The 17,363-nt window shown below is 42.8% G+C and overlaps 1 protein-coding gene across 3 annotated transcripts; it reads right to left on the bottom strand.

Annotated features, from left to right (window-relative positions):
• Positions 1 to 1,046: 1,046 nt before the first annotated feature.
• Positions 1,047 to 16,801, bottom strand: LOC110986829 (uncharacterized). Of its 3 annotated transcripts, XM_022249084.2 has the most exons (12): positions 16,211 to 16,801; positions 14,866 to 15,316; positions 7,838 to 7,892; positions 7,347 to 7,460; positions 6,497 to 6,610; positions 5,811 to 5,924; positions 5,364 to 5,474; positions 4,661 to 4,771; positions 4,275 to 4,385; positions 3,848 to 3,958; positions 2,549 to 2,860; positions 1,047 to 1,974 (listed from the first exon to the last, which is right to left on the bottom strand). In XM_022249084.2, the coding sequence occupies exons 2-12, from the start codon at positions 15,205 to 15,207 to the stop codon at positions 1,655 to 1,657; spliced, it is 1,815 nt and encodes a 604-aa protein (XP_022104776.2). In that variant the 5' UTR covers positions 15,208 to 15,316; positions 16,211 to 16,801; the 3' UTR covers positions 1,047 to 1,654. The 3 variants fall into 3 exon arrangements, with proteins under 3 accessions (XP_022104776.2, XP_022104750.2, XP_022104784.2); XM_022249058.2 differs by lacking the exon at positions 16,211 to 16,801 and having other exon boundaries at positions 14,866 to 15,792; XM_022249092.2 differs by lacking the exons at positions 5,364 to 5,474; positions 16,211 to 16,801 and having other exon boundaries at positions 14,866 to 15,792.
• Between the last annotated feature and the right edge of the window lie 562 nt (positions 16,802 to 17,363).

Raw genomic sequence — 17,363 nt, 5'->3', positions numbered from 1 at the left:
AGGCCTATTTACTTCACCTTGTTTTCATAAGAGGTGCGGATGGCAGTTGGACGCCATTTGCATTTTTGGGAAACGATATTGCCGACGACTATTTAAAAACCATTTTTAACAATGCACTCCAATTCGGAAACGATACACCCAGAGTACGCGCAAGTTTCCAAATTCAAAGTTTTCATCCATTGAAGAAGTTCACAAAATATGAATCTTCGAAAAATTCGTTGCACTGATCCTTTACGTATCATGATACTACAATCGAAAATTAAGTACTTCAAACTCTAATAAACAGAAATCACTAAAATATACTCAAGTAAGTATTACTAAATCTAACAATTCAAATATGTCCCTTTCAATGTACATAAGAAACATTCAAACTCTCCAAAAATACATTTGCAAACCAGTTTCTTTACAACAGATAAATTGATAATAAAGAGAGAAGCTACAGATACAACAAAAATACAAACCTTTCATAAGGCATGTGAAACCAGATTATTACACGTTGGTTTGCTTCTTCCTCTTAATCGCTTGCATTGCCTCTTGTCTTTATATTTATAACCTTCTATGTTCAATTAACTGAAGTCAACTCCACTTCCTATGTAAACATCTTTGTACTAGACGGGGACTAGTGGTGCAGTCCGAACGTCTGGCTTTAATTGAAAATGATACAAGTTGCGGTTAAAGTTCTTTGGTTATTTGTGACAGCACATTAAATCCCACATTTAAGTCCTGTATTCTCTAAACAGCATTGTTTTATCTAATAATCTTCTAAAGCTACTGGGAACCCTTTGAGTCGCTTTGGGGCAGCAAACATGACGGTCACAAATTATTGTTAGCGTGAACTTGACAAAAACAATAGACCTTTCTTATGTTTCAAAAAATTGACCAACATTTTTATGGGCGGCCAAAGTTTGCAGAAATGTAACCCGTAGCTGGATAAGGCAATCCACAATACAATGCGCCCCAAGGGGTTGCCACGGGAAGGCTAGTTTGCAAGTTTACGGTAGACAGAAGCACGGCGGTCTTGTCGCGATTTGTATTTGGTCTTGTGATGGGAGACAACTTGGGGGGGGGTCATAGATGGAGAAAATCCATGCGATAGACAGAAGAAAAGATTAATTTAAAAATTGCTCCTCCTCGAAATGCACTTAACAATCTTATACCAAGAAAATAATCAGGATTAATTCAATTCTTCCGAGCGCTGAATTGGCGACCGTTTCCCACAACGCACTGCGAAAAAGGCCTTTCCGTGATTTCTTGGTGACGCACTGTAATGTGAATCACCAGTGATCTCATCTTCCTTGCCTCGAAATGGCCATAGGCTCTTTTCCTTTTGTATTGGCAGCCAATTTTAAACATCTGACAGACGTTATCATTAGTAGATTTTAACTCGCATATATGGTATAACATCCCAGATACGCAACAATGCATATAAGGTTTCGCTTAAGTTTTTGCTCATAGACAAGTTTTAAGTTTTTATCAACAAAACTACGTAACTCACGGAGGAAGTTACCAGAGTATATCATATCACTGTTAACCTTCCATAGGTTCTTGCTCCATGCTTGTAACATAAAGGTGGTGATTGTGGACTCATGTAATATGTAATGAAAAGTGAAAATGTGATGATATTTCCACTTGATTTCCTGAAATTGAGTCCTTCTTACGTCAGGTTGCACTTGACGCTCGCATCTTCGTGGTGCCCACAATTTTCGTTACCCCATCCGCTATGGCTGCATGCTCCAAGGCTAGCCTCACTGCCAGAGCATGCCAGGTCATCCAGGTGGGTCGCCCCCGTCCCTTGCCCATGGGTTGCAGAAGACCAGACTCGGGCGGCGGACGGGTAGCCGAGTTGCCGGCAGGCTACCTGGCCGTCGTTGATGTCCCAGCCGTCATCGCAGACTGTTCCCCAGGCGCCGCTGTAGTACACTTCCACCCGTCCCTCGTTTGGCAGTGGACCATTCACGAGGCGAATGCTACCACCTAAAACGAATACAGGGAAACTGTTCGTGGATGGTATTTTCCTTAGTGATAATGTCAATTTGCTATCTAAAAACTGCTGTCCAATCAAAGGTAATCCCTTAATTTAAAAATCTGCACACAACTTCACACGGCACTTTGGGTAAGATTCTGGGTGCCCTGTTGAAATTCACCATGCATGGGCAGTGTGTAATTATTTTTGTTTTATGATCGACTATAAAGGGTAATGAAAACACAGTGTGACGACCAGAGAGAAGCTGACACTTTAATTGGTTTAGAACTAATACCAGGGGCGGATCCATGATTTTCCCGGGTGGGGGCGTGAACTAAAGGCAGCAATGGTAAAATGCCCACGAGCGCGTAGCACAAAGCCCTTACGGCGTGAGGTCCGGGGCCCGATTAAGGGATTCTAGGATTGAACTGGAGTCTAGGCGCTCTGTGGTGCGATTTCAGGCAGCATGGCCCCTTTTTTCATCTCCTTCTTTTTCCTCTTTTTCATTTATTTGTTTTATTTCGGGTGTGAAAAAGGGGGCGTGCGCCCCCCCACCACTCCTTGGACCTGCCCCTGAATACATACTCTGAAAGCATCTCAGACTGGCATCTTCACCGTGCCCGCAATTGTGCGAGCCCCAGCCAGCGTGCGGGCAGCTACCCAGACTTATTTCTGTGCCGGCGCAATTAGTGTCGTCCAGGTGGATGGATCCCGTGCCGGCGCCGTGAGCAGCCGAGTTATAGGTGTTGGTGGCATAGGGGTAGCCCAATTGACGGCAGGCCACATTGGCGTCGGTCATGTCCCATAAATCATCACAAACGGTGCCCCATGCTCCATTGTACCACACCTCCACTCTCCCCTCATTTGCCGACGGACCATTAGCCAAACGGATTGGCTCTACAGAAATCAAATCAGAAACATGTCTGGCTCAATTTAATTCCATCAATACAAGGTAATGGAGATCTGTATTACTAAGAGCAGTACCATCAACATCATTTGCATTTTGTGGTATTCTGTACGTCTTTTCCTTCTTCGTGTCAGATCAACCTATGGCTGATCGTGTTAAAAGGTTGATAAGGTCTTGAAAGATGCATCCCTTACGATGGTAACTCTTAAAAATTTATGGAAAGGAGTATTTTCGGTGGAGAAATACTGAATGAACATTAAGCAGCGATCGTTAAAAGGTTGATAAGGTCTTGAAAGATGCATCCCTTACGATGGTAACTCTTAAAAATTTATGGAAAGGAGTATTTTCGGTGGAGAAATACTGAATGAACATTAAGCAGCGATCGAACATCTTGATACCGTCCAGCGTCGTTGCAAAATGCTTGCAACCGAAACGCACCCAAGCACTTTTCATATACCGTTATGGAACATATTCATAAGTCCTTTTGCATAGCCCAACTGTCAACCTGCTACATGTATGTCTCCGCAAGTCCCCGAACAATCTGAACTTTGCTTTCAATCCCTTGAGTATGGTCCCTATCGGGATAGTCACAGAAACGGACTGCACAAAGTAATTGCTCGATCAGATCTCGATCAGACTCGATCAGTTGTTGGTAAAGCTAGCATTATTGTCGAAGTTGTCGTTGCTATAATTGGAGAAATAACCCGTGTCTTTGATCGAATATACTCCTGGTGTTTGCGTTGTGTATAAGCCCTGAGCGGGACCAAGAGAGCTCGCAATTTTCCAGCAACGTAAGCTCCTTTGGTAGGGGCTGAACATCGCTGGTTCACGAACCACTATGTAATGCATGCTCTGCCAACCAAATAAACATTTCCCCCAAACATGACTCTTTTCAACCGATGAATGGATGCTTCTGCTCAAGGTAGATGAAAGACCACGAAGGCATAAATCAGAAGGTATCACAGAAGCGTACTCACCGATGTTACAGAGAGTGCCGCGAGCACCACTGACGCATGAGCACGTGAAGGAGTTGACGAGATCATTGCAGGTCCCGTACACGCAGGGAGAACTGCTGCACTCGTTGATATCTCGAATAACGAGAAGCTTGGGAATTAGTAGCATGAAAATCTAACTGGTTCTCACCACAGGGGAGTAAGGGAATTGCGGGGCGTAAAGATGTACTTCTCTCAATAGAATTCTGTATGTTTGAGTGGTGGGCAGCAATTTCTCGTAAGGCTCCTAGGCTACGCCGCTTGTGCGTCTATTCGCGTTCACAGAGCTTACGCGCCAAGTGTGAATGTGATTAATAGACAACACCGAGTCCAAGATTTAACAGTTTGCAATGATTATTTCTGTCTACATCGTCACTCATTCAGGAATACCACCTAAGCAGTGCAAACCTACTTGTGTTACACAAGGTTCCCTCGTATCCTGCCGAGCATGTGCAGGTGAAGCCGTTGACTTGCTCATTGCAGTTGCCATGTTGGCAAGGGCTGCTGGCACACTCATCGGTCTCTGTCATAGGTAGGTAACAGAATACAAGCCTGAAAATTGACCCCGCGAAGCATGTGTGGCGAAGTACGCCCAAGTTGGAATGTGCTCAACTTTTCGGATGTTGCAACACGGAAATTTGCCTTGACGTCACATTGTAAACTGGTTCTCAACCGGCCTGACAGTTTAATTCGCTTCCTGACGAAACAGGATCAGTTTGGCAAAGTTCTAAGCTTTTAACCTTTTTTTCTGTAGCTTGCAAACAATCGCGGGATATCACTTATGCAGTGAAAACCTACCTGTGTTGCACAAAGTTCCTTCATATCCTGCGGAACATGTACATGTGAAGCTGTTGACTCCATCATTACAGACACCATGTTGGCAAGGGCTGCTGGCACACTCATTAATGTCTGTCATGTGTATGACAAAGAGTAAAGACAGATTGTTCCTTATTCTCTCTGAAAATTATGCATTGATATAGTGTAACAGGTCTCCGGCTGAACAATGCTAAGGCGTTGCTTAAATTAAACCTGCCAACAAAGACGTAGAAATTGTAAACCTGTCACATGTTTAAGCTTGATAAATATCAAGCAGCATGTACATTTTTTAACTTCATGCAGAAATCTTCAATGACTCTCAACAACTCATAAATGGCAAAACTGCATCTTATGAACGAGCAGTTGTTGTTTGTTTTCCATAGCATTAATTACCTTCAAAAGCCAATGTTTCAAATACATTTAGTAAAGGATTTGTTTATAAAATAGACTGGCATCACTCTACAGATTACACAGGTAACTTTGGATTACTCGGTCAAGTGAACCAACACACCGAAATGCAGTATTGAAGACGCGCCTCTGTTGATTTTAAGCCACCCCTTTAAGGTATTTGAGAAAAACGAAATAAGTACTGCAGACGGGTGTATATTGTACAATGGAACTCGGTGTGGCGGTCGGGAGACAAAGATTGTAATTTAACTGGAAGAACTCTTAAGTTGATGCTCACTGGTATCGCAGAGTGTGCCTTCATAGCCGGCAGAACAGGCACAGCTAAAACTGTTGACAAGGTCATTGCAAACGCCATTCACGCAAGGGTTGCTCGCACATTCATCGGTGCCTATATAAAATGAAACAGAAATGTTGTAATCACACAGCTGTGCGGCTCAACCTTGTTATTTTATGATACTACTACGATGCTGTGAATTTGATACTTTAACTGGAGCTGTTCTTTTTGAAATATCCGCATGTGATATCTTATAAAGCTGTTATGTACTGAACTCTTGATGGAAGAATTTGTGAGAAAAAAATCTATATTATTGCTAAAACGTATACCTACTGATTAATTGGCGTTTTTTGTTACTGAAGTACATGAAACTCACTAAATAAAAAAAAAACCTTTTCGATGGCGTTGGAAGGGAAAATAAATCGTTATTTATGCGACAGATCCACTCACTTCTGTCGCAGAGCGTCCCAGCATAGCCGGCCTCACAAGAGCAAGTGAACTTGTTGATGCCGTCTGCGCATGTGCCACCATTCTGGCACGGATTGCTGCTGCATTCGTCGACGTCTGAAGGAAAAAAAAACGACAAACCGGAAATCGTGATGGTAAGAGAAAATTCTAAGCCAAATCAGGAAAAAGGGTTACCTGTTAAAACTACTCTAGTGTGTTCTGTAATTCTGGAATGCGTACAGTAATTATGTTCTCATTTTATCATCACTTACTTGACTCAGAAATTTACCGAATTGTGGCTCAATACTCTGCTTCCAGAGAGTAATTAGGGCCAATGGAGAAATTTAAACTTACCACGCAAGCAATCTTCGAGTTTGCCAATCAGATCTGAGTTCGGGGGGCGCTAGTCAGAAACAGTGGTGATGTGTAACAAGACATAAAATATAGGTTTGTGTGGGTTTGATACCGTGTAGCTAAGGACCGCATCTTATTTTAAGTCAAAGTGCCAGAAAATAAAAACCCTCTCCCACTGTAGTCCATGAAGATGAATGAGGCAGTACACAGGGCTATATCTGTCCCTACGTAAACAAAGTAGATGTGGACAGAGAAAGGTTTAAAATCATAAACCAGATCATTTGTGTCTAGATGAAAAGGTTTTGGAGAAGGTAAAAAAGAATCATTGAACTCACTGATCTGACAGTTGACTCCATCGAAGCCAGCTGAGCAGGTGCAGGAGTACCGGTTCACGGCGTCTACGCAGCTACCACCGTTCTGACAGGGCCCACTGCTGCACTCGTTGGTATCTGGGAAGTAGACCACAGGAACATATTGGTGATCAGAAACGGGAGAGGGCGCCCATAGATTACATTGTCCGGAGCAAAGAGTACATGGTAAGATAATGTGGTACGAAATAATGTACGGAATGGGTTATTTCAGCACTGTATCAGTAGGCTTTCAATCTGTGGTAAAGGTATAACTGTGGAGATTGTGATAGCTTCATTCACAGTGTAGTGAATCTTACTGAGCTTATTGAGCATAGGCCTACTTTGCCACCAATAATTCCTTGAAAGTTTAAACGTTCGACAGCAAATGGGGAGTGAATATTGCGCCACAGACACTATAAAAGAAACGGACCTCGTATCAAACGCGAAAATGCAGGATGCCTGACACTGGTTGCTCTGATCTCGCTGCTAGGCTTACTGGTCGTTCTTGTCGCCAGCGATTCTCAAGGATGCGTATCTCATGGTAACAATAAATGAGTTGACCCTCACAGCAATGCGTGCACTTGCCGGTCTCGGACCATTACTCCGCTGCGAGATATTCTGGGCTGTGCTCAGATTAGCCCTTCTCATTTTTCGAATCGGGTTTCCCAGAGCAGTCTGTTTTCCTACCTCGGTGTTTAGACAAAGGTGGTGGCGGTAACGGGCTTTCTAGAGCTACGGCTAGGTCTATTGTCTACGCGTCTCCACCCATTTCCAATGGAGTGAAGACCTAGACCTAGCTCTGGACAACAGATGCGGATGCAGCCTATAAACTTACCAACGTTGCATGTGACTCCCTCGTATCCAGGGGCGCAGTCGCAAGTGAACTTGCCCAGACCGTCGTTACACACGCCCCCATTCTGGCAAGGGCTGCTCTCACATTCGTTGGGCTCTGTTAGTGTAAAACCAACGTCAGCTTGCACGTTTGGTCACAATGTCGTGATAACCCAAGAATTTTAAAGATTGTGGAGTTGGTACTGTTTATCCATCTATACGCCATTCTAATTATTAGACAGACTAATTGTTCAACTCGACCCCGTGGAAACTTTAGAGGGGCATTATTTATTCATTAACCACTAAATGCAACAGAACCGAAGACAAAATCACTTCTGAAGGCACAAGTTGACTGAGTGGCTGCCGGTTACAGACACCAAGGGACCGGATTCCAGTACCTCAAAAAACCTCATGGCCAAGGAACCGTAAAGTACTCCAAGATCGTTCCACCGAATACAAAAATACTCAGCAACGCCCTAAAATCATCAAACTCACCCAGTGTGGTCGGCTTCACCGTTGTTGTCGGAAGTTCCACCGTTATCGCAGTTCTCTAAGGAAAAAAAATGACGAGAATCCTATAAGGTTCTTGCCCAGACAATTTCTTATTTTATGATGGTTTGGCTACATAATTTATGGCATGCACACACACAAAGTTCGTGCTTTTAAAACAACCGGGAATACCTCCCCTCACCCTTTTCGCAAGAGGACTTAATTTACTTCATAAGATAGAGATGCATTTGGTTCATTCATTCCCTGAGGATTTCATAAATGATGAAGTTTGTTTTCGTTGCACTGTAACCACATTTAAGTTCACAAATTATAACCCTAAATGCCTTGACCCTAAGATTGTAGGTTTTGTCACTAAAATCAAGATCCCTAGTTTATATCTGGAAGCCGCGATATGGCAACGTCCATTTCTGGAAAACCAAGATGGTTTCGTGCAAAATGCATTTCTTACCTGGAGGTGGTTTTTCTACTTTGATATCAGTACAAATCACTGTCCTGTCCCTTACAACGTATGTTTAATTGCTGAAATCAAAAATTTCGTCTAAAAGCCATACAACAGGGAAAATTCCTTTTATGGTAGCTATATAGTCTGGAAAAAAAAGATGTGCTGCCGTATGGATGGAAACATTGGTATTCTCATTTGAAATGCTATACACTTCTCAACGTCACGCTCAACAAATCCCCCTCCATCTTACGAAACTTTAAATCTTTAACACAGCTTACGTGACAATATACATGTATAATTTTGGAAAAGTATATTTTATTTCATTTTGGTGGTGTATGTCATAGTTGGCATGGATTTCACAAGAAGTCGTTAAACTCAGCAGGGAACGCAGTAACATCAAGCAAGCCAAAATAAATGACCCAACCCTCAAGCTGAGATACCACTTTATGAACGGAGAGACTAAAATTAAGACCAAGGGTTGAAAAGACAAAGGCTAAAAGACCTTTGCAGCAAAGCAAGTCAAAAAGAGTCTTTACACCAGTCAAAAAGATCACAAAGTCAACAACTAGAATGCAATCAGTAGAGACCAATGGTTCAGGGAAATACACACAGATCATTCAGACATAATGGAAAGATGGTTGAGGGAAATACACACAGATCATTCAGACATAAAGGAAAGATGGTTGAGGGAAATACACACAGATCATTCAGACATAAAGGAAAGATGGTTGAGGGAAATACACACAGATCATTCAGACATAAAGGAAAGATGGTTCAGGGAAATACACACAGATCATTCAGACATAAAGGAAAGATGGTTCAGGGAAATACACACAGATCATTCAGACATAAAGGAAAGATGGAAAGAAAATTACAACGAACTATAAATGATCAAGATCTCCTAACTACAAGCAGTGGCACAAACTGCCCGATTTTCCAAACGACCCAGAGCCAATAATACTGACGGTCCAAATAGAAAGAGCCATTGAGAAACTCGGTGAAGAAAAGGCGACCGATATAGATTCCATCAGATCAGAAGAAATTAAAGCAGTAGGTGAAGCATGCAGAAACAGACACATATCACCATTTCTGCAATCAAATATGAGGAACCGAATTGTTCCCCGAAGAGTTAAGCGATAATAATCCCAGTGTACGAAAAACATGAAGCCAGAGGCTGACTGCTTTCCCATGCTGGAAAAACAATTTCCATTATTCTACGAAGAATAATTGTCAAAAGAACTCAAGAAATTCTATCAGAATCTCGAAAGGGATTCAGTCCAGGGAGGCTCCCACTGATCAGTTTTTATTTTAAGGCAGATACCCGAGATATACATATATTTCGAAAGAGGCGAGAGCCTCCATTATTTTTGGCAGAGGGGCCTGTGGAAGGCAATGAATTCCTTGAATATGCAAGCAAACTGGAAACACTGGTGCAGGCGCTGTACGAGCAATCCCAGAGTGCGGTCAGAGTAAACGGAGAGCTTACAAAGTATTTCAAGACAACTGTTGGCATCAAATAGGGATGTGTAATCTCTTCAACTCTCCACAACTCTTCAACATTCTTCTGGAGTTAGTTATGCTCATGATTGTCGATGATACCGAAATAAGAGTCACCATACAAGAAACACGAATAGACAACCTATGAGTCCCCACGGTGAGACAGCATCGTCCTAACAGCAGAAACCCAACAGGTACTCTAATCAATGGTAGACAAAGTATACAAATCAAGAGTTGATTTGTGCCTCAAAATCGTCATCAGAAAAATGGACGTTCAACTCACAAACGAAAGTACCATATCAACATGAAAATCAACAACAAATTAGCGCAGGAGAGCAATTTTGCATACACATAGGGATCCCATAAGATACTCAAACGAGCACAAATGACATCAAAACAAGAGTTAGGAAAGCGGGGGTAGCTTTTAAAAAGCTGACCAACATTTGGACATCCAAAGTCATCAGCAACCACTCCAAGATGCAGCCATACCAAAGTTTGATTCTGTCGATACTCCTGTATGGTGCTGAGTCACGGACAGTCAAGAAAGTTGGTGTCGACAGGCTCCATGTTTTTGAGTTGTCTTGCCTTCGTGGCCTAATGGGAATAAGCCGATTAGACAAGATTCTTAATACGCACTTCAGAGAACCACTGAACCTAAATGAGACGTATCAGCGAATCAATAAAAAAAAATGAAGTACTTCGGCCATGTCAAATATGGACAAGATGTCCAAAAATTGAACAATAAAGCAATGTTAAAGGGACTGAGACAACGGGTCAGTTTGTTTTACACGGGGTGTGTTTGTTTAACACGGATCTGGATCTCGATCAGTGATCCTAACACTGGTTCGCAACATCCATTAGGCGGGTTTTGGTGTCCGTAAACCAACGACAGATCACTGATCGCGATCCAGATCTGTGTTAAACAAACAGGCCCACGGATCCGGATCTGGATCAGTGATCCCAAAGCTGATTCGCTCTATCCATTACGCAGGTTCTGCGGTGTCAGTGAACAAACAAGGGATCACCGATCGTGATCCAGATCCGAGTGAAACAAACAAACAAACAAACAAACAAACAAACAAACAAACACCCCAACAACCCAACAAACACCAAAACAAGACAACAAACAAACAAACCCCTGTAGAGGCTGTCCAGGAAAGCATGGAGAAATAAGAACTCATGGAGGATTCCTCCACGACCAAAGTGATGGTTTGACAAGACTGCAAATCGAAATCAGTCATAAGAACAGCTGATACAGCAAGGCTAGCTAAGGCAAGGAACGTCTGATACAATATCATCATTCTGCAGAAGCCATCACGGGGTCTTCTACCTACATGGACAGCATCAGTGAATGAATTTAAGGGATCCTGTGGGGGGGGCTGGTGTTTATTACTCAACGAAATGACTTCCCATGGTCTTAAGGACTGCATGTGGATTTGGGTTTGAAAAGTGTCACTGTTTGAAAAGGCTGTTTCGTCGTAGCTGCTGCTTCTTGATTGACCCTGGGGTTACACGTACATGTACATGCGTTTCTGTCTAATTTTCTTTGTTCTGTGAGAAATATTGCCGTACGTGTGAGAATCTTCACAACAGATAACTTCATTCTTTATTAGTCTAGTTTTCGAGTGTTTCATAATAAGCTGGCGGTACCGGTGATGGACGAGATCCTGGCCTCCATAGGTCTTTCCGATGAAGTAATGAAAAATGCGACGCCGGTTAAAAAATGCGACGCCAGCTGAAAAATGCGACGCTGGTCGAAAAATGCGACGCCCGTTGAAAAAATGCGACGCAGGTCGAAAAATGCGGCCCCAGTTAAAAAAAAAATGCAACGCCCGTCAAAAAATGCGACGCCCGTCGAAAAATGCGACCAGATGGCACATATGGAACATCATACGGATCTGCAGGTCTGGCTGCAGTGGCAGCAAGTAAAGATCTGGGCGGGATTTAGTGCTACAGCTATGCTACAGTAACGGACACGAACAAACAGGTGTCTGAATATATGCTCGCCCATCTTACCTACATGTACATGTATTGTACATGTACATGTGCCCATCATCATACTTGCATGTATTGTACATGTAATTGACAGAGTTTACAAAGAGAAAAGCTGTAATTAATGATGCAATTGTACTGGGATGTACACGTAGCTACAGAATCTTTTTGGGGGGTAAAAATCTTTAATTTTTATTATTTTAAAAAAAAATTTAAATTTATTTTTATTTATTTTTATATTTTAAAATTTTATTAACTGATTCAATTTCATGTTTTCACAGTGAAAATTACACTCAATTTCAATTCCTGGCGTGTGAAAATGGTGAGGACACTGAGTTTCTAGGATAATTGAGTTGCCTTGGACTTGTTTTTAGATAAAAAATGAAAAAATATACAACTTCAAGTTTACCAAAATTAACAAAAGCTAGGGACTTCAAGGGACAGTACACATTTTGTAACTATCCAAAAATGTAACCAATAAAGTTCTTGTGCATACTGAATTATATTTTATTCTCAGCATAATATGAAGCATTCACGGAATAAAACTCCAAGTGATCGGATCGCGGTCACGGTACGTACACGTATTGTACACTGTGCACAGGCAGTACATAATGTACATATACGTGTATTCTGGGTCATTTATGTCATTGGAGTTCAGTTGATTGAGGAGTACGCCTAATGAATAATTCGTGTTTTTGATTCGCCCACTTACGGAAAAAAATCGCACCCGGGGCAGTGCGGCACTTCTAGCGCGCACTCCGTGCATTTTCGTTTTCACTAACTGATACCGGTATGGTGTTCCAAAGACAACACGACACGTCGCGTCGCCGTTGCAGACAAGTGGGCTTGTGAGGGCGCCCCGTATTTTGAGCTCTTCTCCATCTTTTGATTCCTCCATGGTAAATACCGCAAATGTGTGGGGTTTGAATAGACCGTATTCGCGGCGTCCCCATTTTCAGTCGTATTCCTGAACGTACAGTATAAATTTGAAACCCGTAATGGGATGGTACCAGGTGATTTTGGGGGTCGGGATGAAATCGTAAAATATAGTCTGGTTCTTTGAATTTAACGTTTTCAAATAAATACGCTACGTCGGGGAAAACGGACTGAAATTGGGGACGCCGCAAATGCGGTCTATTATAAGCAGTGCATATTGTAACGGGGGGGGGGAATTACCTGAGAAACAATTGTAAAGCAATTTCAGCCTATGCCCCCTGGAAAAAATTATGCATTATCCCCCCCCCCCAAAATTCTTCACAAGCCACTGACGCGGTGATAAAACACGGTTAAATATTCTTGTTGGGACAGGGTCAACTGTACTTCAAGCTAATTACGTAGCTATTTGCGCCAGGAGCAATGAATTCTTTATAAATCAGCATCCTTTGGGTTATGGATAGGAGCCCGTCGGAAAAAAATCATAATTTTTCGAAAGAAATGTCATTGTACTTGATCATCAACACATACACAAGCCCAGTAGAATAAGTTTCCAAAACACAAAGACATTGTATGATAACTTTTCAAGATGAAAAACATAGGCCTAGCCCTAAATGTTTTATTTTATAAAGGACACCAGTCGAGTCGTTTTTGCAGAAAATGAATGTGATCAGTAAAAGATGGATTCGCAGACTGTACACTAAAAAAATGCCCGGCCCGCACATTTACGGTATATACCATGGACCATGAAGCTCGGATAAGATGAGGATCTCACAATATGGAGCGCCCTCATGATCCCACTTTGTGCACAAGTAAATGAGAAAAATGTGATGGGCGACGGCGACGCTGAAGTGACTTGTCGTCTTTGGAACACCATACGCTCTTAATGTCACCATCCAGTTAAAAACACTTGTAGGCCCTAATTGAATTAATTCAATTAGTTGTATACGGATGGATCAAAGTCATGTCAAACTTTTCTAAGCATTTTCTTCGCGCTGTATCGCCGCACCAAGTGTCAGTTTGTGACATAGAGCTACCAATAAAAACTTTATAGCTCTATGGTTCGTGAAAACAAAACTAGTGTATTTCGCGTCAGTTTCAAGGTGCGCGCGCTATCTGTTGTCACTTTGTTTCGTGTAACCGAAGTTGTCGATAACGCAGTTTTAACAAACTGACTCCACTGGTGTCAGTTCGTGGCGTCCGGGATGGTTTGAACGACTTTTTATACGAGAAATTTAACGTTGTTTTATTTACTAGAATATCTCCACTCCAGAGAACAATTTCATCTGTTGCCAATGGGCCTCAGGGGGGGTGGACGCTCACCCTCTCTCTCGAAAAGTGGAGGGGGGTAAATAAAAGGGGAGAAAAGAAATTAAAAAAAAACATGAACCAAAGAAATAAAAATCACCAATTTGTTTGAAAACACCTGTACCTCAGAATAGACCCTCTTGCACTATTGCTAATTTTGTCAATTTTTTGTTGATGAATGCCTTGCTTCCACACACCCCTCCCCCCTACTGGCGACGCCAACGAACAGTTCAGTCGTGTAGGTACTATTATGACCCTCGTTGTAGGACTGGCAAATGGAAAGGTAACTGATCTGAAAGTGCATTGAGGCCATAACGCCGATCGATGCATTACGCAATAACAAATTTAAAAATGCAGTTTCTAGACGGCTCTTTTACATCTCGCAATCGTCAAATCTATTTGTGTGTTTCTTTTGCCAGGTTATTGGTGCTATCAAACTTAACAGTGAATATTAACGCCAGCCGGAATGGGAAACAAATTATTATTTGGGACTGAAACAGCTGTTTTAAGGTGGTTAAAGTGAGAAGATTTCTTCACAGGTCTTTCAATCATGACATCGCATCTTGGATTATTAACTCAACAGTCCTCAATCCTCCAATTTCAGTATGATTTTCATGTGCAACTTTGGGGTTATGGTAAAATATCGGACGTGTTTGGAACGATGACAGTAAATCTTATACACAGAAGACGTCAACCCGAGCCTTCCATTTCATACGGACAAGAGAAGACATACTGGTCGGTCGGAAAAACTTGTTAGATAACATTCAATATTAGGTAGTCCCTTTTCTGTGTGTGAATGAAACTGTTTCCATCTTTCTCAAAATAGGAAGGGACAACTTACGTCCCACGGTTCATCTGCCTCGGGGCCGCAGTACATGAAACCCTGGTCCTCGGATGTCCCGGATATCTCCTTGGTGGAGCTACTGAGATAACACTGGCCACTCTCGGGCGAGTAGCTGACGGATTCGCATTGACGGTGGGCGAAGCACCTCTGCAGACACTGGCTCCTGGATGCCGCCTTGGGGAAGATCCTCAAGGCGTCGCCACTGGAGCGGATGCCCGTTTGGCACTGGACTTTGAACCCACGGTAGCCCCACGACGATTGTAGACTGTTGACCCGAGTAGCCCCTGGTGCGACGAGAACACACACGGCACACAGAAGGCCGGCCGCGGTGCAGACCATGATTTCCCTATCAAGTTGTCTCGCTTTCCTTCACCGATTACACCGGCAACAAGTGAACGAGCTAAGTGACAACTCCCGCAATAGTCCGTGGAAGTCAGCTGAATATTTCCTACGATAAGAACACAATCAAATCACCGACGCTGGTTTAGGAAATTAGGATGTCAACATGTAAACTCACGCAGCATGGGAGCAATAACATAACCGTTTTGCTGCTTCAGGCCTGCTGTGAACTATATATTTCAAAGTTGAACTGCTCCAACGTATCCTCGCCCACCGCACTCCACTTTCTACAAGTCAATTCACTTAGGCCTATTCGCCGATTCCTTTCTGTCGAACCTTTTAGTTCGTAATAAAAGATACAAGGAACTTCCGTAGGCCTACGCGTAACCTGTTTGGTAAATTTTTCTTGATAGCGTTGCTGCTCGAGTATCCGTAAATTCAGGGAAAGACTCAATGCAGCAAACCGCGTCGGGTGAGTTTGAAAAATACATGTACGCATGATTGAAATGTATATTATTCGCGCACCCTGTTACTGCCTGCATGATTTTGCCAGCATGATTAATATGCCCGTCATCCTTCATTTTACAGTCACTCGGTTTGTGCGAAAAAAATTCAGTACGTACCAAGTGACCCTATATAGCCGCTTATTGTAGCCTCTCTAGGGGTATTCGCGCGAGAATAATTGTTGAATTATTAACATTAATGGGAGTGGCCTCGGTAGAAGGGTAACGTTGTTAAATTTTTCAGACCACTTCGAAGGGACCTACCAATAGGTTACCTTCGTTTATTTTTATCAACGTCTCAAACACAACTTGTTGGAATTATGGGTTGTCTTAGTTTTTGCGACATTTAGAGCATGTGTCGACCCTTTCACGAAAAAATTACTCTAAAATTCTAGAAACAAAATCGAAGAAATATTAGATTGGTAAAAACCACAAAATAATAGCGCACGAATTTTTGGACGTGTATTGCGTAAACAAAAATTTCTTTGTGATGCCCTTACCTGTAATAGCAAGGCACTCTGAATATTAATAGACCAATCTAACAAAATACCATATACAGTAAAAAGATAATGGATGACTCGCGGTGTCGTGTTGCTGGTAGCGACGTTTCGGCTGCTAGTGCTGCTAGCCTTCATCAGGCAACTGAAGTCTGGATGCTGCAGGGTCTGCTATATACCGCCGGACCGCGTCCTCCGCGTGTCCCCCGCCGTGTATTGCGGACGCAGTACAGGTGACCTCAGCGGGCGTCGTACGCTCCACTTCATGGGCGTGAAGGGGCGTGTCCTCGGTATGGCTCCGTTGCGCTCCGGTGGTTGTGTTGGCGGATGGTGGGGAGCCAGAAACCGGGGATGTCGATGCCGCTGTCTCTGTTGATGTTGTGTCTATTCAGGCGGATGTGGAAGACGCGGTCCGGCGGTATATAGCAGACCCTGCAGCATCCAGACTTCAGTTGCCTGATGAAGGCTAGCAGCACTAGCAGCCGAAACGTCGCTACCAGCAACACGACACCGCGAGTCATCGATTATCTTTTTACTGTATTTGTCATCCACCGCGGTGATTATGTTTATCTCTTAAAATACCATATAGGCCTATTGTGTAGGCCTATTCTGGGAGGTTCCGCTAACGCTGGAAGAAAACACGCTTCACTGAGAATACTGTAAGACCAGTATACCTGGTACTCCATCATCGTACAAAGCAAAATAGGCCATGAGAGTAATGAGAGGTATACTTGCCCTCAATGCTAGTACATAATCAATCAAAATACATCAGAAAAAGGCCCACGATAACAGATGGATGACAGATGTTGTACGAAAGATTGAAGTGAGGGCGCCCTTTGGGAGAGCGGTCCTCATTTTAAACCTCATTTTTTTGTATTGTTTTCAATGGGCAAAAATAATTTGCATACCCATGGTTATATTGTTGCCATTGTTCCTCCAACTGTTCTGTTTACCTTCCAGTATCGGAATCTGTGAGGGATTGGTTTTCATTATACTCGCCTTGTGATAAGAAGTTGATTTTTTTTCTACATGTGACGGTGCTGATCCTCGACGCTATATGTTCAGACACAAGAACAGTCGGCGGCGTGCATGTTTACTCCAAGGTGGTTGAGCTATTCTCATCGATGCATTGTTGTGGGGCTTTGAACTCTATTCA

The sequence above is a fragment of the Acanthaster planci genome, linkage group LG03 (genome assembly GCF_054643075.1).
Source record: "Acanthaster planci isolate LZ-2023a linkage group LG03, COTS_SCS, whole genome shotgun sequence".
Classification (NCBI taxonomy): domain Eukaryota; kingdom Metazoa; phylum Echinodermata; class Asteroidea; order Valvatida; family Acanthasteridae; genus Acanthaster; species Acanthaster planci.
Note: the sequence above shows the minus strand (reverse complement) of the source record. Positions and strands in the feature narration are given on the sequence as shown.